Below are 24,824 nucleotides of genomic sequence, written 5' to 3'. Positions count from 1 at the left end.
GGAAATTTTTTATGTCCATCTTTGAAATTCAGATAATCAATGAGCAATGCTTCCTAACTTCCTATCTTTTGTTGTTCATTACTGGGTTAGAACAGCTATGCAGTAAGCTAAAGAAGTCTAGGTTTTCTTGTCTTGTGCAGCAGAAGATGATTCTGCATAGCCGTCAACGTGATCAGAGTAAAACAGCTTTTAAAATACTTAAGAAATTGTATTTTCTTGGTTTCCTGTTGCACATAATCTATCAGTAAGTTCTGAAAGACTTCATAAACCTTGATTAAAAGTCAGTAATCTGAATTGTTGGCACTTCCAGTGCAACAGACTAGAGGTCTACTATTTTTGATCCTATAGAATGCTTCTTATTTTTGCAAGACTACATTTTGTCTTGCTTAATTTCTACCTGAAGATGGCATTAAACTGTAAAATATCCTTTTCTGTGAATGTGTGCAACTATAATGTTGTTTCCCACCTCTTCTGTCTCTCTTTAGGTTTCTGAATGTGGGTGGCCAGCAAGACGAGCACCAAATCTTCAGAATCTTTATAGTATATGCAAGAACATGCATTTATGGCTGAAACAGGACCAGAAAAATGTTTGCATTGTGCACTGCCTAGTAAGTAGTAGCTAGATATTACCCCAAGTATTTTGCTCTTGCCAACTTTAGATTGTGATTAAGAATGCTAGTATTACTTGGGGAGTTCAGTGATTTTCTTCATTGTAGGGCCTGGAGGTAATTCCATCCTGCAAGGTATTTAGAAAAATAATCTCCATGTATTTTCTGTTTAGACAGTAGGATAATATAGTCCTAGCTTGTATGTAATGTAGGAAAATATATGGACAGTGCAAGGCAAAATAACTTCTGGGAGAAAAAATATTTCGTTATTTTAATGTTTGCTCTGCTTTTCATTCTACTCTTCTAATGAAGGACTTTGGAGAAAAATAGGTAGAGAACTGCAGAAACTGACTATTGAGCATTAATAGAACTTGGTTTTGCTGGTATCAGGTTGCTTTGTAACTTCCAATGTTCTTTAATGCATCACTAGTTTTGATGTAGCCTGAAAAATGCAAGTTAAGTACGCATAAAAAACTACCTCATGTTAAACGTGAAAGAAAAATAGTTTTAAAGAATAGTTTGTTTGCAAAGCTTGAGCACATGAGGTTACTGTCATGTTTCCTTATGAAAATTGAATGTAAAATACATATGCCAGGGTCTTGAGTAGCTTCTATCATCTTCAGTAGCATTTTGTTCTGCATAATAATCTGGGGTCATTCAACGTTAGTCATCCTTGAAAACTCATAGTTTTAGAGGCATGTTAGTACAAGATCATCTTGATAGAACATAATGGCAAGCAGATCTGAAACGTGATATGCTGCACCTTCATAAACAGAGTCCTGTTGTTGCTGGGGTTGGAAGAAACCTTAAAGATCATCCAGTTCCAATTCCACCCCCACTTCCAGCAGAGTTGTTACCCACTAGAACAGGCTGCCCAGAGCTGCATCTGGTCTAGCCTTGAGTGCTTCCAGAGATTGGAAAGGTTCTGAAGTGTTCTTATGAATAGCTGTATTTGACCCATGTTTAAATAAACACCGTTAAGATAACTGCTGGAAAAAGCTAAAGTATATTTACTTTCAAAATGCTTTGGTCAAAAATCTGATCCATTTTGTCAAGAGTTTGGGACAAATATTAACTTTTAGACCCTTAGCATTTTCTGATAACAGATTTTTATTGCTACCTTAATGATTGCTTAGGCCAAGGATAGTTTCTCTGTAACTAAGCCCTACATCCTTTACAAACATGAAAGGAAAACCTGAAATTCTTGATGTCTCATCTCTGCATGAAGAATTCCGTTTGTTTCTGTTATGCAAATTATCAAGTTTCTTTCTGAAGATCTGTCATCAGATTTGTTTGCTATATAAAATATTATGTATTTTGAATGCTGTCATTCTATGTAAAACATAATCTTTAAAATCTTGCTCATTTGCTCTAGCTTCATTACATGGTTGCAGAGGGTTAGCTGTTGTTTGTCAGCCTGTCTGTACAATGTTTTTTCTCCTCTGTGTGATACTTTTTTTTTTTAATGGCTTTGTAGTGCTGGTGTACATAACTCACTGCTTGTCATGCTTATTGGTGATATTTTTCTTACCCTGTACTCATTCATGTTTTGTCCTAAGCATGGGCTTCTCAGTGTAGGGACTGTGGCTCTATTGATCCCTGAAACTTCACAGAAAAGGCCTGGTCTAGCCAATAGAATCATAGGCTAACATTGGTTAGAAGTGACTTCTGGAGATCATAGGGCTGTGTCTTTTGCTCTAAGCTGAGCTGATTTCCATGTTAGAGCAAGATGCCCTTAATTAGGACATGCTAGTTACACCAGCACTAATAGTTAGGATGATTAGTAATGGCCTGGATTTGAGGGAAAAGGCTGTTATAACAACTTGAGAAGAAAAGTTTTTCTCTTCATTTCTACATATATATGCTAAATGACTACAAAAAATCTATTCCATGCTTGCTGGCCAAAACAAAACATGCACAAATTTCTGTCAAACACTGACTAAACTTCCAAATATTCAGTATTTTATTTTTAGGGAGGAATGTAGTATATCCCAGCAGTTCCTGGAGGTAGATTGAGTGTTTTGCTTCCCTTCTGTTAGTGCCCTGGCAAATATTGATCTTAGGCAGTTCTAGACAAAATGTTAGACAATATAGTATGGCTCTGTTCTTTGGATTTCTCTGGTACTGGATGTCCATAATGAGCAAACAAAACTTTAAGGCAGCACCCAGGAAACAGACTATAAATGGATGATAGTGATAGTAAGATGATAAACATCAAACTGAAAACTTAAGCTAAAAAAACCTGAAAACTTAAGCGTAACCACAATTTATTCATGTCTGAGTAAGTAGGTAATCTGTGGTATCATATGTATCATGTGGAAATAGAATGAAAGCACTTCAGATGCAGTCTTCAAATCCAGTGATCACACTAGAACTTGAGATTCATTGCACATTACAGATAGATATTATGTTCTTCAGTATCTTCTGTAATGCTTTTTCCACTAGGTTTAATAATAAAATTACAATTTTTTTTGTAGGATGGAAGAGCAGCATCTGCTGTTGTAGTTTGTTCTTTTCTGTGTTTCTGTCGTCTCTTCACTACTGCTGAGGCTGCAGTTTATATGTTCAGTATGAAACGCTGTCCTCCTGGCATATGGCCTTCTCATAAAAGGTATGGTATCAGTCTGCTTGTAATGTACTACTGAAGCAAGTATCTATGCAACTGTTAATAAGTTACTATTCTTACAGGGTGGTTTTTAGGATAAATTATTTCAGTAGTGTCTGTGAGCAGCAAAATACTTGGAAAAAACAGTGTACTATAAATCAAGTAGCTCTGAATTTGGTGAGACCTTAATCGCCAATGGTGTTCTTAGCACAGCTGAATTAAGTATGATCTGTAGTGAGGAAGTGTTAAGAACAAATATAAGAGTATGCTGTCTTAAGTATAAAATGTTTTTCCTCATGTGGAAGGCATCATATTCCATGTTTACTACCTTACTGCCATAGATTTTAATGTGTCAGAACCCCACAAATTTGGTGGAAAGAATAATGATTCCTTTTCATGTTTGGATAAAAATGCTTTTTTTTTTTTGGTAAGGTGTGAAAGCAGAGATGACTTAAAAACATTTGTCAAAATATATGAAACATTTCCTGTAATCACGTAATGATGAAGTCAGTAGTAAGCAACAGCGGTTGTAAAGGTATTTCCTACAAAAAGGATTAGATCTAGAAATGTGAGAAGTGTGTGGGATTTGTGAAGAGCAAATGACAGGTTTTATGATGTTGTACAGTTTTACTGAGTATATTTTAAGGGGTCCTGTGCAGAGTAACTTATATTAACGAATCATAGAATCACAGAATGTCTTGGATTGGAAGAGCCCTTAAAGCCCACTCAGTTTCAACCCCCTGTCATGAATGGGGTTGCCACCCACCATGTCAGGCTCCCCAGGGCCCCTTGCAAACTGACCTTGAATGCCTCCAGCAAGGAGTGTCCACAACCTCACTGAGCAACCTGTTCTAGTGTCTCATCACTGTCACAGTAAAGAATTTCTTCCTAATAACTTGTCTAAATCTGCCTTCTTCCAGTTTAAAACTATTTCTTCTTATCCTGTTGCTACGTGCCCTTATAGAAAGCCCCTCTCCAACTTTCCTGTAGGCCCCCAACTGGTACTGAAAAGTGGCTGTGAGGTCTCCTGGGAGCCTCCTCCAGGCTGAAGGTCCTCAGCTCTCTCAGCCTGTGCTTGTAGGTGAGGTGCTCCTGCCCTCTGATCATCATCGTGGCCCTCCTCTACGGCCACTCCAATAGCTCAGTGTCCTTCCTGTGTTAGAGGTCCCACAACTGATGCAGTACTCCAGTTGGGCTTTCACAAGTGGAGGGGCAGAATCTTGACCTTGACCTGCTGGTCATGTTTCTCTTGATACAGTCCAGGATACAGTTGGCCTTCTGGGCTGCAAGTACACTCTGCCTGCTGATGTTGATGTTGGGACTTTCATCAACAAACACTCCCAAGTCCTTTTCTTCAGGGACTTTTCTCAGCTGTTACCATTATCGGATGATGTAAAAAGATGGTCCCTGCCATGTCTATCAGCTCCATTAAATACTAGAGGGCCCCAGTGAAGTCTCCCCATTCCTTCTCTAGGCTAAAAACAAGTCCAGCTGCCTCAACCTGTCTTTGCAGAAGAAATGCTAGAGGATGGAGAGCTCTTGTCCTTAAAGAGCTGCCATCTCTATTCTGTTTCTGTATCTCTAAAGACAGCTTCCCAAAAGATCTCATCCAGGGTCTTGACAGTTTTTTGCTGGGACAGTATTCCTCAAGATCAGAAACTCAGCTAGGGCATTGTTCTTACAGCCTAGGCCGTGTAAGATAAACTTTAACCTAGCCTAGTGTGTAAAGTGCTGCTAGGAAGTGCTGAGTAACTAGCTTCAGAACTCTTGTAACTTTAATTCATTTTTTGTGAAACATAAATAGTTCTTCTACTGGGATACTGTAAATGAGGCTTTTGGAGAGAGTGGCTAGTTTGTTTTACAAGTGGATAATTGTGTAGACCTAAGGCAGGGACTAGAGTTGTGTGTAAGGGGGAACACAGGTGCAGATGACTTCTTTCACAGGACTGTATTTTCTGTACTGTTTGTTTTTGTTGTCCTGGAGCCATTGTGCTTCTGTGCAGAAACTGTGTTGCTGTGCTTACATGGAAAGACCAGTGAGGATTCTAAATATTTATCTATGTTTCCATTTAGTTCTCCTTTTGTGATACTGTATCAGATTTTAAAACCGTTTCCCAGCAGTGCTGTTAAGTGTTCCCACTGTTTTATTGTTACTTGTTACTGCTCAGAGGCTGAGTATTAATAAAAGTAACCTGCGTACGCAATGCTAGGATTTGCTTCTTTGGCTTCATGAGTACCTTTTTGTTTTTGACAGATACATTGAGTACATGTGTGACATGATGGCTGAAGAGCCCATCATTCCTCACAGCAAGCCAATCCTGGTCAGATCCATCATCATGACTCCGGTTCCTCTTTTCAGTAAGCAGCGCAATGGCTGCAGGCCTTTTTGTGAAGTTTATGTAGGGGATGAGAGAGTAACCACTACCTCCCAGGAATATGACAAAATGAAGTAAGTACAGGTTATGAAAACTGTATGTTTTGTTTTTCTGTAGTAAGCTTGTCTTTTCTATGAGGAGAAATACAGTTTTGGTTGTGCCAGTTGAACAGGAAGCTTCTGGAAAGGCTCCTATATCCCATTTTTGTTGATCCTGAAAGGTTAATCATGTGGTTATTAAAAAATAGAAAATAGAAGCATGGAGGTATCTCCATGGAATGGGTGAGTGATAGTGAGGTGGCGTATTGCGCTGTGGGGTTTAGGAGGAAGAATGGAACAAGACCCTTCATGTGTTGTACCACAGGGATCAGTCTTCCATTTTTGCATGTAGTTGCTGGGGGGATATAGCAGCAGCACTGAAACTGAACTTCACAGTGCAGTCATGAAAAACGGGAAGCATCCGTCAGCCATAGGAACACTAAGGAAAGTGCTTAATGCCACTAGCTGTGGCATAGCTCTTCTGTTGCAGTGCATCACTGCGAGTGCAAATGTTGCTATGCAATTCTAGGTAATAGTCACAGATGGAGGAAAGATGGGGGAATACCAAAGTCCTTATAACTTTCCTATAATTTTAAGCCCAGTAAAGAGATGTCATGAGCTTATAAAGAGTGAGAATAAAACTGCTGTGGGGTATTTTCACCTTTTTTTTTTCCCCTACCTTTGTTCCAAAGTGAGAATCCTTACTAGTAGCAGTATCGTGAAGTAGGACAGCTGCAGTTTCTTTGCACCTTTCCTTGGGACAGTCATATTCATAATACCTTGTTTGTCTTGTCCTTTGCTCTAGCTGTGCTCTTGCATTTTCCAGCAGCTTCTTAAGTGTGTTTCTGCTGCTCTAGGCAGCTGCTCTTTGTTAGCTTCTGGCTTTTAGAACAATTTTTTTTAAAGTTACTTAGAGTGAGTTCCTTTGTTGGCAGTAAGAACTTTTAAGTGCAGTTTATGGGTTGGTGTTAAAGGTCTTGGAGAAAGCAAACTAAATATAAGGAAATACACAATTTCTCTGAATCTAGACTAACAGAAGGGTATGCTTTTTCTTCAGGGAGTTTAAAATTGAAGATGGGAAAGCTGTAATTCCATTGGGTATAACAGTACAAGGAGATGTTCTTATTGTTATCTATCATGCGAGGTCAACACTAGGAGGACGATTACAAGCCAAGGTAATGGCAAATTTAACAGCCTATGTCAAGGGCTTGTTTTTCCTTTGTGCAGTCTGTGTTGAAGGTATATTTGGAATCATTTGGGTCAGACAAGTTATTACTGCAATAGAAGTTTTCTTCTACATTTTCTTTTAACTTTGTAGATAGGAGTACAAAATCCTGTCATTTGCAGAGATTGAAGGTGGGTGAAAAATTCAGCCAAGGTTAGCTTGTTTTTGTTCATTTTCAGTGTCAGTTTCATGGCTAATAATGTTAACACCTACTTGTTGTTTTTTTCTGGCAATTATTCACTAATTAGAAAACATAAGAATTCTCTTGTCTGTTATAACATGATACATCAATAGTGTTTGTAATGAGCATGACTGGGACCTTTGATGCAACAGTATTCAGTGTGTTCTTTGTTTTACGTACAGTAACTTTTTCCCTAAAGCTCTCTGCATCTAGTCAAATGGTTCTGCCCCCTGCTTTAACAGGCACCAAACCAGGCTGTTCAGGCAGCTTCTGAGTATCTCCACGGGGAGGCTACACACCCTCTTTGGGCAACTTGTGCCATTGCTCTGGCACCTGCTCAACGAATAAATGCTCACTGATGCACAGGAAAAGGGCACTCTTACAGTGTATTTCTAAACATGTTACTTCCAAAACTGTGCTGAACAGAGCTGTGTCTTTGACATATGTTTCTTGGTTGGTGTATTGCATGTTGAGTTTCTTTGAGTATGTTATTCTGAAAAGTGTAATAACGGTCATAGCATTTCAAGCTTTACAATGATGTCTAGAAACATTTGACAAACTATGACAATCTGAGGTTAGTGCAGAGTTGCTCCAGGTAGAATATACAAGGTAGAAAAATGAACGCTGAAATAACCTTTACAGAAATCCTTGGCTTCAGGTTAAGTACAGAACATGGTGCCTCTGCTTGTGAATTTATGTAGTTTCCCTATTTTTTGTTTCCAACAGATGGCTTCTATGAAGATGTTTCAGATTCAGTTCCACACAGGTTTTGTGCCCCGAAACGCTACCACAGTGAAATTTGCAAAGTAAGTTGACACCTTTTTTTGTAGGGAATTTGGAAGAAGTCTGAAAGAAGACTTATCCTTCCAAACCAGCAGATGGCGTTGGAGAGAAGGAATAGTTTACTTCTCTTGCGATACAGTGAGTTCTTCTGCTTTCTTATCTCAAGGAAGCTGAAGGTTTTCTTCACAAAACAAGATTTTTCTAAATACTACCTCTTTAAGATCTACAGAGATCTACAGAAACATGTAAACAAGTACAGCATACTTTCTAGCCTTATACTGAGTGCTTTGAAGTTCTGTCATCTGTTCATTAGCCTCATAAATTAATCTGTATACATTTTTGCAGGTATGATCTGGATGCCTGTGACATTCAAGAAAAATATCCTGATTTATTTCAAGTCAATCTGGAAGTGGAGGTGGAGCCCAGAGATAGGCCTAGCTGTGAGCAGCTACCATGGGATAACATGAATATAAAGGGACTCAATCCCAAAATCCTTTTCTCCACTCGAGAGGAACAACAGGAAATTTTATCAAAATTTGGTAATGGATCTCTTAAATATTTAGAGAAACTGATAAAGTTGCTAATAACTTACTGGTTGGTTTCTGACATTCCTTTAAATGCAATTTCAAAAACCTTGAAATGCATGAAGGATTATAATTTGTCCTCCAGTAATAATCTGTGCTTACAGTATAAAGAACATGATAGAGGTTATCATGTAAGTTATTACAAATAATGATATTGCAAGAATTCATAGCTCTTGCTTGTTTTAAGGGGTAGTAGGTGGTACAAGTGAGCTGTTAATTACTTAGAAAATGTGATTCTGTTTTATTACAAATTTAAATAGAATGCTTGTGTTTTGCTGTAAGTTTGATTTATTAATGCTGTAGTTTAAAATAGGGACTTACTAGTTTTTGCAGTTGAAGTAAGGTTAGTAATGCTATATTCAAGCCTGGGAGATTTGGTCTTTGTTCTGCCATAGCAATCAGGGCTTACAAGTCAGATATCAGCTACTACAACCAAGATTGAGTTTTAGTTTTCCTCTTAGGATCCTAGTTTAAAATCTATCTTTTAGGGAAACCGGAGCTACCAAGGCAGCCAGGTTCAACTGCTCAGTATGAAGCAGAAGCATCCCAGCTGGATCTGTCCTCAGAAAGCGCCCCGACTGAGACAGAATCCCCACACAGCAGTGGTACTGATGCAAATAACTTCTTTCATTCTCTGGATTGGAAAGGTATATGTTGATCTCTGAAGTTACCATCACTGTTTTCTTGTATGCCTTCCAGTGAGCACTGCAGTTGTTCCTTAAGTACTCTTTTGCAGTGAAGTTCACTATTTTGTCAGGCAAAGAGGAAAAACGTATTTGAAGATGAACTGTGCATGTTAGCACATGAAAAGTCAACTTCTTTGGGGTAAACGCTAAATGTTTTTTTGTTGTACATAACTTAAGTGCTGACCTATTTTTTTTTTCTGTGTAAGAATTTTAACCTTAAAGGTCTGCAAGGAAATGTTTACATTCCCACAGCTTCAGTTTAGACTGTGTGAGAAGCGTAAGAAACAAAGACTAGACAGTGGTGTTCAGATAAGCAGGTATAGTCTGAGGGAATGTAACTGTGTGGTGCATATGTAAATTCATTTTCTGGGCTCTCCTCTGCTGGCAAACAGTAACTGCTTGTGTCACTATTGAATGCTGTCCAAGAATGGAGCAATCTTCTAAGCTGTAAGTGGTATCATGTCCTGCAGTGATTGTCTAAGTCAGTGCTGTTCTGAAAGCATGAATGTTGACTTACCTTACATAGTGGTAAGCATGGTAGTTTTTTCTCTTTTTTTTTTTTCAAGGTATGCATCACAATTTTCTAATTCTTTGTAGCTAGAGAGCTCATCTGTTAACTTGGATAATTAGAACTAGAAGAATGTAAGGTGCTCCATTTCCCGTCCTGTGCAAACAGGTGGTACCTGACAGTTTTTTCCATCCCTCTTTGTAAGCACTGTTTACACAAGGGTTGATTTCATGTGTTCTTGCCATATAAGTCTGACATACCTTTGGCAGAAGAATTCTAATAATCCAGTGTTGTTATTTCATTTTATTCAAGAAGGAAAAAGTCCAGAAAGTGGAGTAGATGATAACTCGTCTAAAAATGATCATGTTCAACTGTCTGATGAGAGAGAAGAGAGTGATCCTTCAGATGAGGAGTTCCCTACATTTCCAGGTGAAGAAAGGGCAGTAACTGTTGATGAGGGAGATTCTGTTACTCCAGAAAGAGAGATGCTTTTTGAAGCTGGTTTTGATGCTCCACCTACGTTATTACAAAAATCTCTTACTGAAGAGAATGTAGATTTACTGGGACTGAATTCTGATACTTCAACAGAACAGAAACAACCTATCTCAGAAATAAATTCATCAAGTAACACAGCCTTGTTGAACAATCTTTTTGTGAGTGGTGCATCACAAGTTTCAGAAGAGCCCACTGGAGATCTCCTTGGACAAGGAACAGATTTCTTTTTCAGCAGTCAGTCTCAGCATCCAACTGCTACTCAGAAGACTTCAGCAGCAGCTGTGTCTTCAGGTATGTAAATTTAACATTAATATTCTGCTGGTCACCTGGTAAAAACTGCTGCTTCCATTGTGCTTAGGAAATGATTACCATGTTTGATACGTACAGTGAAGACATGTTGATGTATAGCAAAAGTCTGACAAAAATTGGCATTTTTAATACTTGGAGCTGACAGATGCTGTACGTTATCCATGTATGCTGTGCTTTTAATATCTTATCAGCTTTAATGTAAACAGAAGAGTATAACTTTCTGAGTTTAAAGCAGATTCACCAGTCTTAAAGATGAATAACTTTCCTGTGCAAATGTTACATGTTAAATCTTTTTCTAGATCCGTAATGTAAGCAGCTTCTTTTGGTAAGACAAAAAATGTAGAAACCAGCAGCTTTCTTGCTCTCTATGTAGAGTGGTAGCATTAGATGTAATAGAGCTGTTCTGCATAGGTCAAAAGGTTGTGTGGTATTTTTGAATGTTAATCAGATAAGACTGCCAGGCAACTGGAAATCCTGTAGCTTACTGTTCAGACCAGTATCATAATGCTGCTGCTAAAAGCTGCTTTCTTATTGCTTTTCCTGATGTTGTTAGTAGGTTTGTATCAGGAAGGAGAATGTTACTCTTACCTAACCTGTATTTAAAAGTGTTTCTTACCAAAGCTTTATTAAGGCTTATGGCTTTGGCACTTGATTGAATTTCTGGGAGCAGCAACTTCCAGCCTCAATTTGCTGTAAGACTTCTAGGAGTACTAGTCATTTAGGGTAACTATTACAAGATATAGTTGTGCAAAGATATATATTCAGGGCATTTAGGAGATTTCAAATATTTCTTCTGTAGTAATTTTCTCTTGAACTGTGTTACTGTGGTCAGAGAGTTTACCTTTTTTACATGGGCGGAAGTCTATGAAAGAAGTTTTGTTTATATAACTCTGAAAACATGAAGCAGACATGAGAAGTAGAATGAGAAATTATTACAATTGAATTGGTTAAGAAGTGAGAAGTGAGAATATTTGACCATTGTTTCACCTACTACATCAAACTTCTATGTGAAGCTTTGTGCATATCTGTTGCCATGCTTCAGTAAGAGTGCTTGTACACATGAGAAGTCAGGATTTGTTTCTTGAAGTGTTACTGAGTCCTGTATGATGATCATTGCTTCAGGATGTGCTAGGATGCTGTGGCAGGATTATTCTTCCTCATTTGCCACTGAGTAAACCTGGCAGGAGTCCCTGGGCTCTTGAAGATTTTGACCCTAGAGGGCAGCAGTAACAGCAAGATCTTAAGCTGTGATTCTTGCTGACTGTCACGTGTTATCCCATGCTGACTATAAATACCCTTCCCACTAGTTTTTTCTTCACTGTGAATCTGTTGAAAGAGTTGCTTCCTGTTGGCTTTCGTTCTTGCGTTGATGTACTTTCTGCTCTAAAGCTACCAATGCCTTCAAGTCAAAATGGTAGTATGAATGCTTTAATTGACTTTTTTTCATAGTTTAATAGTCTGTTCTGTTTAATTTTTTTTAGAGACTTGGCATTATATATAACTTTCTAAACAAATATGACGGTTTATGTGCAACTGATCACTTGTATTGAAGTATTTTTTGCATGAAGGAAAATAACGAGATGATTGAATATAGCAGCTTTACTAAGGATTTGTTGAGGACATAGTATATCAGCCATGCACAGTAAAAACAGCTTTCATGTTGCTATAGAAAGTGTCAGTGTCTAGTGGCAAAGATAGAATGGTGACTGTTCAAGAAAAAAACTCACTTGGGGCTCCTTTAGTTGCTGGTATAATTCTGCTTTCTGTCTATTCACTTGAAGAGGTAAAGTACTTTTTCTATATTGTTTTTTCCTAAAATTTGTTGTAATTTCATTTTTTGCTTCTTTCTTAGCTGATCCTTTTGACCCATTTACAATGTCATCTAGTTCTGAGAATTCAGCGCTATCTGGCCCAGACCTTTTTGGGGACTTTCTTAATCCAAGCACAACGTCTACAGCTAATACGTTTCCTTCTACACATAGTTCACTTCCACCTTCTTCCAGTTCAGATTTCCTAAATTTAGGTAAGTGTACTTCCAGTATTCTGTTTTGCAGCAGTTTCTTCTGCTCTGTGCATTTGTCTTTTGCTGTGGTCAAGGTGGGTTCGCATTTCGGAATTTGCTTATTGTGACCACTAGCTCCATGTTCTTGTAACAGATGCACATATACCAAGCAGCAAGGTTTTCCTGTATGATATGATTGTAATATTTATGATGCAAGGGGATTTTTAGAATTGTTGACCTCCTGTTAGGAGGTGGATTTTTCTCCAAGAGCTCTTAAAACTAAGGGTTTTAAGCAATCGTAAATTATAGCATTCTGTCATCTAGATAGCATTTTGAAATGTATTCAGATTTCAGTCTTTCTGAAAGTCTTTGAAAAGAACTGAGTGATTCAAGCAAGCTAGAGTATAGCCAGGTCTTAAAATACAAGCTGAAGCTAACTGGAACCTTCTTGACCTGCATGTGTCCTGATAATACTTATAGAATACATTATGTAATGCTCTAATCTTATTTGCTTCCTTTGATTTCTGATGGATTCTTGATGAAGCCTTTTATTCATGTGCTTATTCTGAAATCTATTTATCCTTAAACAAAAAGTTTTGTAATTTGTTGCTTCTTCCCCTATTTCCATCCTATGCATGTATGTCTGAAGTATTGTTAAATAGAACATCTATGCATGCTCATTCTTTAAAGAAATATGCCATTATAAAAATGGTGTCACAGAGCCAGAGGTGTTACTTCTTTTGTTTTCTTTTGAAAGAAAAGGAGCAAGTACATGGCTATACAGTGACCTATTAGTCAGTATTTATCCAAATTAACAAAAATAGAACTTGTAAAGCTTTTTTTTATCCATTGCTATTAGAAACAAGAGGATAGGACCACAATAAAAATAAAGGGCTACAGATTTGAACAGGTGTTTTCAGAAGGGTGGCAGCATATGTAAAGGAGCTGTAAATGGTTAAGATTTGATGGTATTCGAAAAAGAATAGAAAAATTGTCCTCTGCAATTTTTTCAGTTGTTATGCTTTGAAAACACGTAATTCTATCTCAGATGGCACTGATTTCTAAAATATCTTTTTAGCTTCTTAGGATTAATTTGCCTTCATTTATAGAAGATACTCTTTGCAGAGACTGTGATGGGTTAACCTTGGTTGTCTACCAGATGCCCATAGGGAAATCTCCAGCCTCTTCTCACAGAGGCAAACCCTTGTGACAAACTCTTGCCATGCAAACACAATACAGACATTGAATAAAGTGTATGCTGTCAGGAATAACAGGACAGGATAGTATTGTTCTTCAGAACTGCATTGCTTCTTAATGAAGTTGTATTTAGGAACTGTGGTATCACATTCCTCAATCCTGACTCAAGTGTTTTCTTCATATAGCTTGTATGCAGTTTTGAGTTGCCTTTCCTAGTAGAATAGATGGAATTGGCTCTACCTCTCTCTGATGTAGTTGTGATTGTTAGCTACAGAGAAATTGGGTAAAAAGACACAGTACTTGCTTGGTTTAAGTAAAGGCTTTCTCTTTTATATAAAAGACTAGAAATGTAAATACTGTCTCTACCATTAATTTAGGAGTTATGCTGCTTTTGTGATTGACTCTGCCAAGAAGATCCCTCTTACTGCTTCATTTGCAAAGTGTTCATTTCTATAAAGAAAGTAATAGATGCATGTTTTAGTTGTGTAGTTGTCAATTGTCACTTATGCCAATATTGTGGTCACAGTTGCTTGTAGTTACCAAACATGATGTTTTTTTAAACTGTTAAAAGATTTCTGAATTTCAACACTGATCTGTGAAACGTAGTGTTTACTATAATCTATCTCACTTCAGAAGCAGTCTCTTCTGGTGATTGTCTAGTTGATCTGCTCAAAACATGGTTAAATAGAGCAAGCTGCCCAGAACTGTGTCCTTTCTGATTTGTATTTTTTAATCTCCAAGGTTGCTGACTCCACAGCCTGTCTGGGCATCTTATGGCTGTATGTGACTACTTTTATAGGAAAGAGAACAGTGTTGAAAGAGATCTTTCTGTTTTTCAGTCTGTGCTTATTTGCTTCCTGACCTTCCAGTTGGGCAGTGCTGAGATGAGTCTGTCTTTTTCTTCTGAAATCCCTCACCCCCAGTCCTCTTCTGCTTAAGTGGTGCCAGTACACTCAGCTATTCTTCAGAGACAGGTCTTCAAAGCCCTAACTGGCAGAACCCTCTTTCATACAAAATTTAAGGTGAAAAAATACACAAATGGTAATTTCTGCACTCTAAATATTTACCTGTGGACCAAAGGAGGCTATCAGTGTGTTTTGTTGTAACATTTGAACAAGTATTGAAGGAAGAAAATGTTTTAAGATACCTGCCTTCTATGCTTGATCTTTTATGTTTTGTTTTTCTGACTTTGGTGATAGCTTTTACCCTCGTAAATGCATTAGTCTGTCCAGTATTTTAATGTAGTTTCTAGAGGTTTCTGTCAACATATGCAAAATATGCTAAAAATGCTCTCATCCTCAGTTTACTGTTACACATTTCCAAATATTTTTGAGTTACTGAAACCGTTGCTATGCAGGCTTTTAAAATTCATGTGGAAGTTGAGAAATTGGGGTAGCATTTCATTTTCTTTCAGTTTAACTTCTAAATGACAGCCCTTCTGTGTTTTAAGCTGAAATTGAGTATGTATTTGAGCCCTTAATGTTCTACCCAGTCACAGGTACAGTCACAGGTATTAATTTTAACAAGAAAATGAGGAATACTAGTAGGTATTGCTTTTAATATGAATGATTGAGAAGATAATTGCTAGTTAGCATTGGAAAAGAAACTGCAAAGAACAGTGTTCACTTAAATGACAGGCCTGGAAAAATTGTGTGGAGAGAGTAGAGGAAGATGTAAACACTGGTTGGTGAATTGAGAGAGAGAACTAAACCCATTAAAAATAAATTTGTAACATCACTGTTGGATACGGTGAATCTCTTGGGGTAGTAGTAATTGTCTAGAATTATGGATCAATGGATAAGCTTTATTTAGTAGTAAACAATTACTAAATTTCTATAGTTATCAGGTGAAAAGCTGATCAGTGAACAGTAGTTCAAGAACTAAAATTTTCAACTTATTTCTCAATGTGGCATAAAATTTTAAAGAGCTTTAAAATGTAATCTTAATTTATAGGAGATGCACTTAAAATCATAGAATTACCAAGGTTGGAAAAGACTTCCAAGATCGTCCAGTCTAACTGTCTACCTATCACCAGTATTTCCCACTAAGCCATGTCCCTCAGTACTGCATCTAAGCATTTCTTGAACACCTCCATGGACAATGACTCCACTACTCCCCGGGCAGCCCATTCCAGCACCTTCTCTCTTGGAGAAGTTTTTCCTTACATCCAACCTGAATCTCTGCTGGCACAACTTGAGGCCATTCCTTCTCGTCCTACTGCAAGTTACATGGTTGAATTGGCAGACTCTCACCTCATCCCAACCTCCATTCAGGCAGTTGTGGAGAGCAATAAGGTCACCCCTGAGCCTCCTCTTTTCCAAACTGAACAATCCCAGCTCCCTCAGGTGCTCTCCATAAGGGCCTGTGTTCCAGACCCCTCACAGCTTTGTTGCCCTTCTCTGGATGCACTCCAGGATATCAATGTCTCTCTTGTAATGAGGGGCCCAAAACTGAGCACATCTCCCAAGGTGCAGCCTCCCCACATCTGAGTACAAAGGGGCTTCCCTGCTCCTGCTGGCTGCACTGTTTCTGATACTTTCAAAAGAATATATGGTCAGTTAAGATGTTCTGTCCTGTGATATAAAAAATATTGATCAGCTGCTACTAAAAACATCAGTGTGTCAAAAGGATTTTCTGTGTAAATCTTTCTTCACTTGACAGAGAAGCTACGGTATAAGATGGCTGTTCACTTAAATTGAAGAGCAGGTTATCAGTTCTTGAGTGGCCACACCTATGAAACAGAACTATTCTCAATAGAAGGATGCACATCCATTTTTCCTTTGTAGGTAATTGTTCAGTGAGCATTTCTGAGAGCTGAATTGGTTTGTTTGGATACAGAAGTAGGTAATCTTTAATGGAAGTCTGACTTCTGTGAGTATGAGTTGGCCTGATGTTAAAAAAAAAAAAAAGGCATGAGACATGGAAAGTGATCAAAAGAAACCTGCGTGACCAGTGTGACTTTCTCCTCTGGTTTCTGTGGTGACTGTGCTCTTGGTCAGGCTCTAAGCAAGCTTAAATGTGCATCACATAAGCAAGGCCCTTGGTTCATACAAAATCCTGTTGTCACCAGTGATTAAATGATTTCCTGTGTAGGCAAGTTAAATAAAGAAAACCTAATGTATAGTTGAGTAGTTTATAATAAAAGGTAGGTATCTTATTTTGGGAAACTGGAAAACGTGATCTGATTACTACCAAGCTATACCTTAGCACAGTTTGAGCTGTGTAAGTAATGAACCATGCTCTGACCTCCAGTCGTGACTGCTGTATGACAGACACCTCTTAGAAAATAACTTAAGGGACCAACTTGCTATAGACCTGCTTGCTCTTCTCCAAAGTACTTATGCTTTTGTTGTGTTTAACTGCACAACATATTTCACTCTTTCTTTGTGCTGATCCTTTATATTGATGGATCTGTACAAATTCTAGTGTGTTAGGCTACAAAAGTAAGGAATTCAGTGTAGTCTGGTCATACCCCTTCAGGATAGTTTTATCACAGGACATCATCATTAAGTGGCTGAAAGCTTTTTCATCTCCATGTGAAAAACATCTAAATGTAGAGGTCATAAGCCTTAATCACACAGAATCACAGAATCACAGAATGACCTGGGTTGGAGGGGACCTCAAGGATCATGTAGTTCCAACCCCCCTGCCTAGCAGGGCCACCAAACATACACCTTTACTAGATCAGGTTGCCCAGAGCCTCGTCCAACCTGGTCTTGAACACCTCCAAGGACGGGGCATCCACAACATCCCTGGGCAGCCTGTTCCAGGACCTAACCACCCTCCTAGTAAAAAACTTCCCCCTAACATCCAACCTAAATCTTCCCTCTTTTAACTTAAAACCATTTCCCCGTGTCCTGCTATTATCAGCCCTTATGAAGAGTTTACTCCCCTCCTGGGAGTAAGTTCCCTTCAGATATTGAAAGGCTGCAATGAGGTCGCCCCGCAACCTTCTCTTCTCCAGGCTGAACAAACCCAACTCCCTCAGCCTGTCCTCATAGGGGAGGTGCTCCAGCCCCCTGATCATCTTCGTGGCCCTCCTCTGGACCCTTTCCAAAATCTCCATGTCTTTTTTGTACTGAGGGCTCCACACCTGAACACAGTACTCCAGATGGGGCCTCACAAGAGCAGAGTAGAGAGGGACAATCACCTCCCTATCCCTGCTGACCACCCCTCTCCTGATGGAGCCCAGGATCCCATTTGCTTTCCGGGCTGCCAGAGCGCACTGCTGGCTCATGTTAAGTTTCTCATCTATCAGGACCCCTAGGTCTTTCTCTGCCGAGCTGCTCTCAAGGACAACTCCCCCCAGCCTGTACAGGTGCCTGGGGTTCTTCCGGCCCAAGTGCAAAACCTTGCACTTTGCCTTATTGAACCTCATTAGGTTCACCCGAGCCCAGCTTTCCAGCCTGTCAAGGTCCCTCTGAATGGCCTCCATTCCCTCCACTTAACTGTCTCTATCTTAAAAATCAAGGGTAATTATTAATTTCAGATCCATTTAGTGTCTGGGAATGGCATGTAGTACATAAAATGTCTGAACTGATGAATAGACAATTAGATACTTGGAACTTGTTTAGCCCATTATGTTGCTGTATAGCAAGTAGCTGGCATTCTGAGTGCTGAGAGGCAAATACATTATTTCTCTGTTGGTATTAGAAGCAGATGACTTTTAAGTCTGGAGAGGGCAGAAAATTTTGCTATCCCTTCAGCAGACTTTCACAGCTGTGTGGTGTGTTTTGTTCCAATGCCTTTTACATGCAGTTGCAAGCTTCTGTAATAGAGGCTGTCAGCAGATATTTTTTGTAGAGCATCTGGTGTGCTCTTTGTGCAACTGGAGGGCTGAAGTGTTACCTTATAATTGAATTAGACAGTGAATTGTATTGGTGAAAGTGCTATTTAAGAAGCTTTCAATTATTTCCTTAAGGTCAACTAGCTTGTGTGACTTGGTATCAATATTTAGAACGTAACGTTGAGAAGCTAAGAGAAGTAGAAAAGCCATAAAATAGTAGTCAAATCATCCAAAGTATCAAGACGTCCTTATTCAGGTAAGAAAGTCTGGGTTAATGTTCTAAACTGTAGGGATTTGAAATGTTTTACAGACATACCAGCTTTTGCTGTAGCACTGACTGTTGACATAGAAGTAAAAGAAAAGTTTCAGTCAATATCTAAGCTGCCATAGGGGTGCTTACAAGGTGTGCTTCAAAAGGGGGTGCTCAGTTTCATATACCTCCATATGGTTCACTTTGCATATTGTGAGAAAGGGAGTGATCACTTGCAAGGGCAACGGTGGCAGTTACAAAACTGTGTTGAAGGGGTAACTTTACAAATTAATGATAGCACCACTGCATGCAACACAGGTGGTCTGTTTTCAGCTGATGTGGTGGTTTAGCTTTGCACACAGAAAAGTGCATTTTATTCACTAAACTAATGATTCTCCTAATCTTTCTTTGGAAGAGGCCATTCTTGCAGTATTCTGATCAGTGCATTCATGAAGATACTGACCCTAAGAGGGCTCTTAGTTTTTTGTTTTTTTTTTTAGGAGCTTGCTTTGTCTTGCAAGACCTGGTGTAGCAGATCCAGATGTTGCAGTGGCCCAGCTCCATCTGTGTAACACCTGGACTGTTCAGTGAACAGAACATCATTTCATAAGGCATTGCTGCTTTTTGGTTACCTTTTGTGTTGGCAGAAACAGGAGTGTGCTCTGAAGCATCCCACACCCCTATGCTGTTGAACTCATAGCATTGTCTGGAATGGAGTTCTCCATGAAGATAATGGGATGTTTGAAATTCAAATAAAGTTGCAAAGTGCTCCTTGGTCCTGTTTAAGAACTCATGATTTGTTATGGAGATTTTAGGCTAGCTTTATGATTGGCCAGCTGAAAATGTTGTAAGCTCTGTTGGTATTGGCAAAAATATTCATTTTTATGGCAGTTTTCTTAAAAGAATAAAATTGGATATTTTTTTTTTCTACAGGAAACTTGACACCAGAGCCACCTAAAATATCGTCTTCTACAAGCCATCCAGATCTCTTAGGTGGATGGGATTCTTGGGCAGATACTTCAGCAGCCAGCAATGTAGCAACACCACAGTTGAAGTCTCTTTTTGAAGGTAGAATGAATTAAGTTCTTCCACTAGAGGGCATAAGGAACGCTTCAAACTTCATCACTTTAGCAAGCTGAAACTGCTACACACGTCTGCACACCTTTTGGTTTGTTTCTTACAGAAGTCTTTGCTCTTGTGCTTGAAGCCTCTCTTTAAGTAGGGGCACTTTAGATTTTCAGAGTTCAAAGGCATAGAAACCAAATAGCTTCAGCTGTCTGTAGCAGTGGTCATTCCTCTCATGAGAAGAGATGTTATATCAGATTGTTGAGATGTACACCAGGAGTTGATAAAATAGTACTCCTATTCATTTTCTCACTTTCCAAATACTCTTAAGTATATTATGTGTTTTCATACTGTGCAGGTCAAGTTTTTACCTCAGGGAGCCAGTCCAGCGTGTCTTCAGGTTCATCCTTCAGCCAAGCTAAATCTCAGAACTTTGATCCTTTTGCTGATCTTGCCAATCTTGGATCTAGTCTTCCAGGTAAGATCTTACTTTTGTAAGTCTGAACTTAATGTTTCTCTTGTTTCTGATTTGCTTCTTGTTCCAGTAAGTGTAACTGGCAGCTTGTGTAAAGATTTTCTTCTTAACTAAGAAGAAAGAATGGTCAGTTCAGTACTTCTGTTTGAATTCAGTAGGCTTTCATAGCTCTGCTGCTCAAATCTGTCATGTTTGGGCCTGATTTGTGTTTGTCATAAACATACTATTCCATCAGCATTATAAACATTTGCCAATTTACAGTTGTGTACAAGATGGAACGCATCCCAGAGTAATACTTGTCCTAGGATGTTGTATTCACATAAACTCATGAATTAGCCCAGGAATATTCATGAACAGCAGAAAAAATAAAGGCAATGAAAAGAGCTGAAGTCTTTGATTTTTCAGTATCACACTGCCATTGCTAATGGCCAATTGGTGGCTGTTTAATGTGACTAGCTGCCAAGAATCCAAGAAATGGTTTGGTGCAGATTGTAGTTGCTGAGTTACAGAAATGTGCTTTTCCCTTAGCTCAAAGATGACAGACTTTTGTTGCTGTGGCTGTTAGTATTGCACATTAAGTAAGCCCATGGTGAGATTACCTTATTTAAGTACAAGGTAATGTGCAGTATTGGGCTATTCTGCTGCCTTGCAAAACTCTTAATGTTGAAGCATTATCCTTAAGGCTGCTCTACATTAAACAGTTTGCAAAAATGTTCTGGTTCAGCAATTTCAGATAAATATGAACTTGCTATCACAATAGTGTGAGTAAAACATTCCTTTTGTGTCTGACTTGAAGATATGATGCACAGCGAACTAGTGAAGAAAACTGTGCTGATACTAGAGTTAGTTCATTAACCTTTCGGATAGTTTTCAATAGGATGAATGACTATATACAAAAATGGCCAGATGTAACAGGGCTAGTTGATCTTAAGCTTGAAATGAATTTTTGAGGAAGCATAAGACCTGCAGTTCGAACTCACTATTGTCTTTCTATAGGAGTTTTTGGACTTGCAAGTGATTATTCTGAAAGATGTGTTATGCGAATGAACCCTCCTGAACTGGGAGTGCTATGTAAAAAAGCAATAGCTAAGGATGATTATAGTGTTTTGCTAATAGTAAGGTATGAGTAGTGATCTGTGATAACTGGTCTTAACACACTCTGTTTCTGGTAATGATCTTGTATCAGAAAGTAGGAATATGCTGTTTAAAAACTTGTTGTTGCTGAAAGTAAGGCATTGACTTGCAGTAGAGGAAGAATTGGTTGGCCTTGAAGACTAAAATAATGTAGAATGATTTGAAAGAGCAGTAGAATGAGCTTACTTTTTAGAGTGCAAGGTCATGAGATTTGATAATTGCAGGGCTTGTTTTCTGTAAATTTCATAAGGTAAAGTGACTGAAGATTAGAGTGACTCAAAACAGTTCTGCAGTGGGGTGCTTCTTGTGGAGGGAATTTTTTCAGGTGGTGTATTACAGTAATAGGTTTTACCAGGTGAGCTATTCAGAGGTATAGGATGGTATTTCTTATTTGGCTTTGGGGAGACATTGTTTTTGTAAGCTGTTCATTTTAGCTGCTAGTCACAGTATGTAGTACCAGGGAGAGGAGAGATGTGGGGAATCACTGGGAAGATAAGTTTACGTTGCTGTGTCTAGACAGAGAAGCTTGGGTGATTTTTTTCGAATTTTTAGGGCAAAAAAAAGGGGAGAAAGGTAGAAACAAGAACAAGTGAATTTAAACTGGCCTGGAATTGGTTTGAGCTGAAACTTAAGGTCTAATCAGCAGCAGCCGGTTAAGAAGACAATTAGAGATGGAAATACAAATTTACTTTCTTCCAGCAAGTGAGACTGGATCATAAGTTTGTCATTCAGTACTGAGTGGTCAAAAAAGGCTTTCCATCTTTGAAGTGATAGTGTTTTATTCACATTAAGCTTAATGGCTGGCTTTGTGTAAATGTGTTTGACCACTGATCTGGAATTTGTTTTGTTATTTTTAGGAATTTATTCAGAGATAGGAGTTGCTTTCTGCTTTGGAGTACCATAAGTGTGAATGTGGAATGTTTCCCTTACAGGAAAATTTAGATGTGTCTAAATTCAGCCGTCAAACTATTTTTTTTCCCTCTGATGGGTGTATGCCAGGAAGTTTCATGCTGCACCTTGTCAAAGGAACTGAATTTCTTGAAATCTTCCCAAAGTCAGTCAAGAGCAGTCTAATGGCAGCTTCGTTGAGAATGCATCTAGAATTCATTCTCATCAGTTAAACAAAAAGCTAAATAATGAATTTAAAAAGTTGGAGCTTTTTATTCAGCTTTATTTGTTTGTAACGAGTATTGTAGACTGGAAAAGAGGTCTTGAGTATTCTTCCCAAAGTGTGTACTGATGAGGCTGCTAAGCAGCTGTCTCGATACCAGCTAACAGAAGGGAAATAGAATCCTAAAAACTCAGTACAATATTAGGTTGATAAGACATGAGCCTATAGTTTACAGATGGTTCATTACATTGTCTTGAACAAGATCCAGTGTTTTTTCCTGTTCTCTGTAACATTTGTTGATAATGCTATTGTAACATTAACTTATCTTTCTAAAGCAGTTGTGCAAGAGACCACTAAGGAGACTTTGAAAGCATTCATTTGAAAATATCCTCAATATATTACATTTTCTTGATAATATTATTAGTTTTCATTGTCTATTATCATAGGATCATAGAATGGCTTGGGCTGAAAAGGACCACAATGATCATCTAATTTTGACCGCCCTGCTATGTGCAGGATCACCAACCAGTAGACCGGGCTGCCCAGAGCCACATCCAGCCTGATCTTGAATGCCTCCAGGGATGGGGCATGTTAACAGACACTGAAGTACAGTAAATTTGTGGGCATAACTGCTGTCACTACTGAACTATTTTCTGGCAAGTGCACATTCAGATGAGTGAATGCTTCTGGTGTATACTAACACTTGGGAACTTAATGTAAGACTGGAAGGCTTTTAATAATGGCTCTAGCTCCTGCTATCCAGGTTGTTAATGAGAAGAAAATCTTTTAATGCTTTCTCATGTGGTGTCACAGTAAAATGTATGGTTAGATGTTAAAGCCAAAGTGTCTTTCTTACTTTAAACAAGTGACAGATATCAAGCTGAGCAATTAATTTAGTTTTTACCTTTAGGTTCCTCCACAGGTGGATTCTCCTCTAGTGGGTTTGCTCAGAAAACTGTTCCATCTCAGAAGTCAGGAGGTCAGTGGCAGAAACCCACAAAACCACAAAATACTTCATGGCAGTCCCAAACTAAATCTAGTACACAAGCTAAACCTAACTACACAGTGAACTTCAGTGTTATTGGAGGACGAGAAGAAAGGGGAGTCAGAACCCCAAGCTTTGGTAAGTTTTCTGAAAGCATTGCTTATAATGGCCTGTGTAAAGTTAGATTCACTGTTAGCCTCAAACTTTTGTACCTTAGTCGTCTTCTTTGTTTACATTTAGGTCGTATTTAGTGTAAGTCAGCAGAGAGTTTGACAAATCTGGTAGACAAGCTGACAATGGGCCAAATATTTGCAGGCTTGGGCAAAAGCTAATAAATCTCTTATCCAAACAGGTAGTAGTTTCATGGCCATAGATTGAGAATATAAATTTGCATGAATGTAGTGAGGAGAAATGATTGATAGAATTGCTTATAGACAAAAGGTTGCACCCCTTTTTCCTACCTGAAGAACAGTAGGTCATCACTAAGCTTAAACTTAAATTTGTGTGTTTCAAACATGAGAAGGGGAGCAAATGATTTTTTTTTAACATCAATTTCTTAGAGTGGGTGTGTTCTCTTTCTGTATTAGCCTTTATGAGGAGTGGGAATAAATCTCAGGTATACTGATAGTGGGATTATGCTGTCCTTTCACTGGCACTCAGGTGAACAAGTACTTCCATTAGTTGAAGTGATGTTGATCTATGTCTGGGAGGAGGTAACAGTGAGAGACTGGGCACAATTTGCAACACAGGAAAATGCAATTAGAGAACAGAAAAAAAGTGTAACTAGCAAGCTGCTATAGGCCCCGGAATGTGGCGATTACTTGTAGAATCGGAGAATATCCCAAGTTGGAAGAGATTCTTAGGGATTAGTGTGTTCAACTCTTGGCAGTTGGGCTATGAGTTCTCAGAATAGAGCCACAAGCCCTCAAAACGCTCCACTGTACCACATCATGCCCTGATACATCCTGCCATGCCCCCAGTATACCATGGCATGCCCTCCAACCTCACTGGTGTCCCACCGGCTGCCCCACATACCTGTCCCAGCACCTTCCAGTGAGCCTAGCACCAGGGCCAGTCCAAATGCCCCTGAAGTACTTGGTGCTTGCCCCATCTTGACCCCAGGGCTCTGCAGGAGTAGCTTATTTGTCCCAGTAACATTAATTGTTTTAGCAGGTGAGCAATACCTCAAAAACAGGTGAACCTCAGCATGATAACGTTCTGAGCAGTTAATTCAATTGTCCCTGTTCTGAATGAAGATTGTGCTAGGTAACATGCAGAGATCTCACCCAACTTCAATCCTGCAGTTCTCTACAATGTATGTTCTATAACAGTGCTGTAACTGTTCTTGTTGATGGTTGGTTTGTTATTCTTTGTAAGTTTCAATGTATTTAAATGCACAATACATTTGTGACTAAACCATTA

General features: G+C 38.8%; 1 protein-coding gene across 3 annotated transcripts in view; it reads left to right on the top strand.

Annotated features, from left to right (window-relative positions):
- The window catches only part of GAK (cyclin G associated kinase), a 69,679-nt gene that overhangs the window by 32,369 nt on the left and 12,486 nt on the right, over nt 1-24,824 (top strand). For 2 of the 3 annotated variants that reach the window (XM_031609385.2, XM_090132462.1), the window contains 12 exons: nt 486-608; nt 3,086-3,219; nt 5,468-5,662; nt 6,684-6,801; nt 7,759-7,838; nt 8,161-8,354; nt 8,888-9,046; nt 9,906-10,379; nt 12,250-12,420; nt 19,566-19,700; nt 20,056-20,175; nt 23,328-23,540. In XM_031609385.2, coding sequence (XP_031465245.1) covers nt 486-608; nt 3,086-3,219; nt 5,468-5,662; nt 6,684-6,801; nt 7,759-7,838; nt 8,161-8,354; nt 8,888-9,046; nt 9,906-10,379; nt 12,250-12,420; nt 19,566-19,700; nt 20,056-20,175; nt 23,328-23,540 — 2,116 coding nt within the window. The remainder of the gene's footprint in view (nt 1-485; nt 609-3,085; nt 3,220-5,467; nt 5,663-6,683; nt 6,802-7,758; nt 7,839-8,160; nt 8,355-8,887; nt 9,047-9,905; nt 10,380-12,249; nt 12,421-19,565; nt 19,701-20,055; nt 20,176-23,327; nt 23,541-24,824) is intronic. The other variant, XM_090132461.1, reaches the window with a different exon arrangement.

Source organism: Phasianus colchicus, chromosome Z (genome assembly GCF_987193195.1).
Source record: "Phasianus colchicus chromosome Z, bPhaCol1.hap1.1, whole genome shotgun sequence".
In the NCBI taxonomy this organism is placed as follows: domain Eukaryota; kingdom Metazoa; phylum Chordata; class Aves; order Galliformes; family Phasianidae; genus Phasianus; species Phasianus colchicus.
This window is presented reverse-complemented; position numbering and strand designations above follow the sequence as displayed.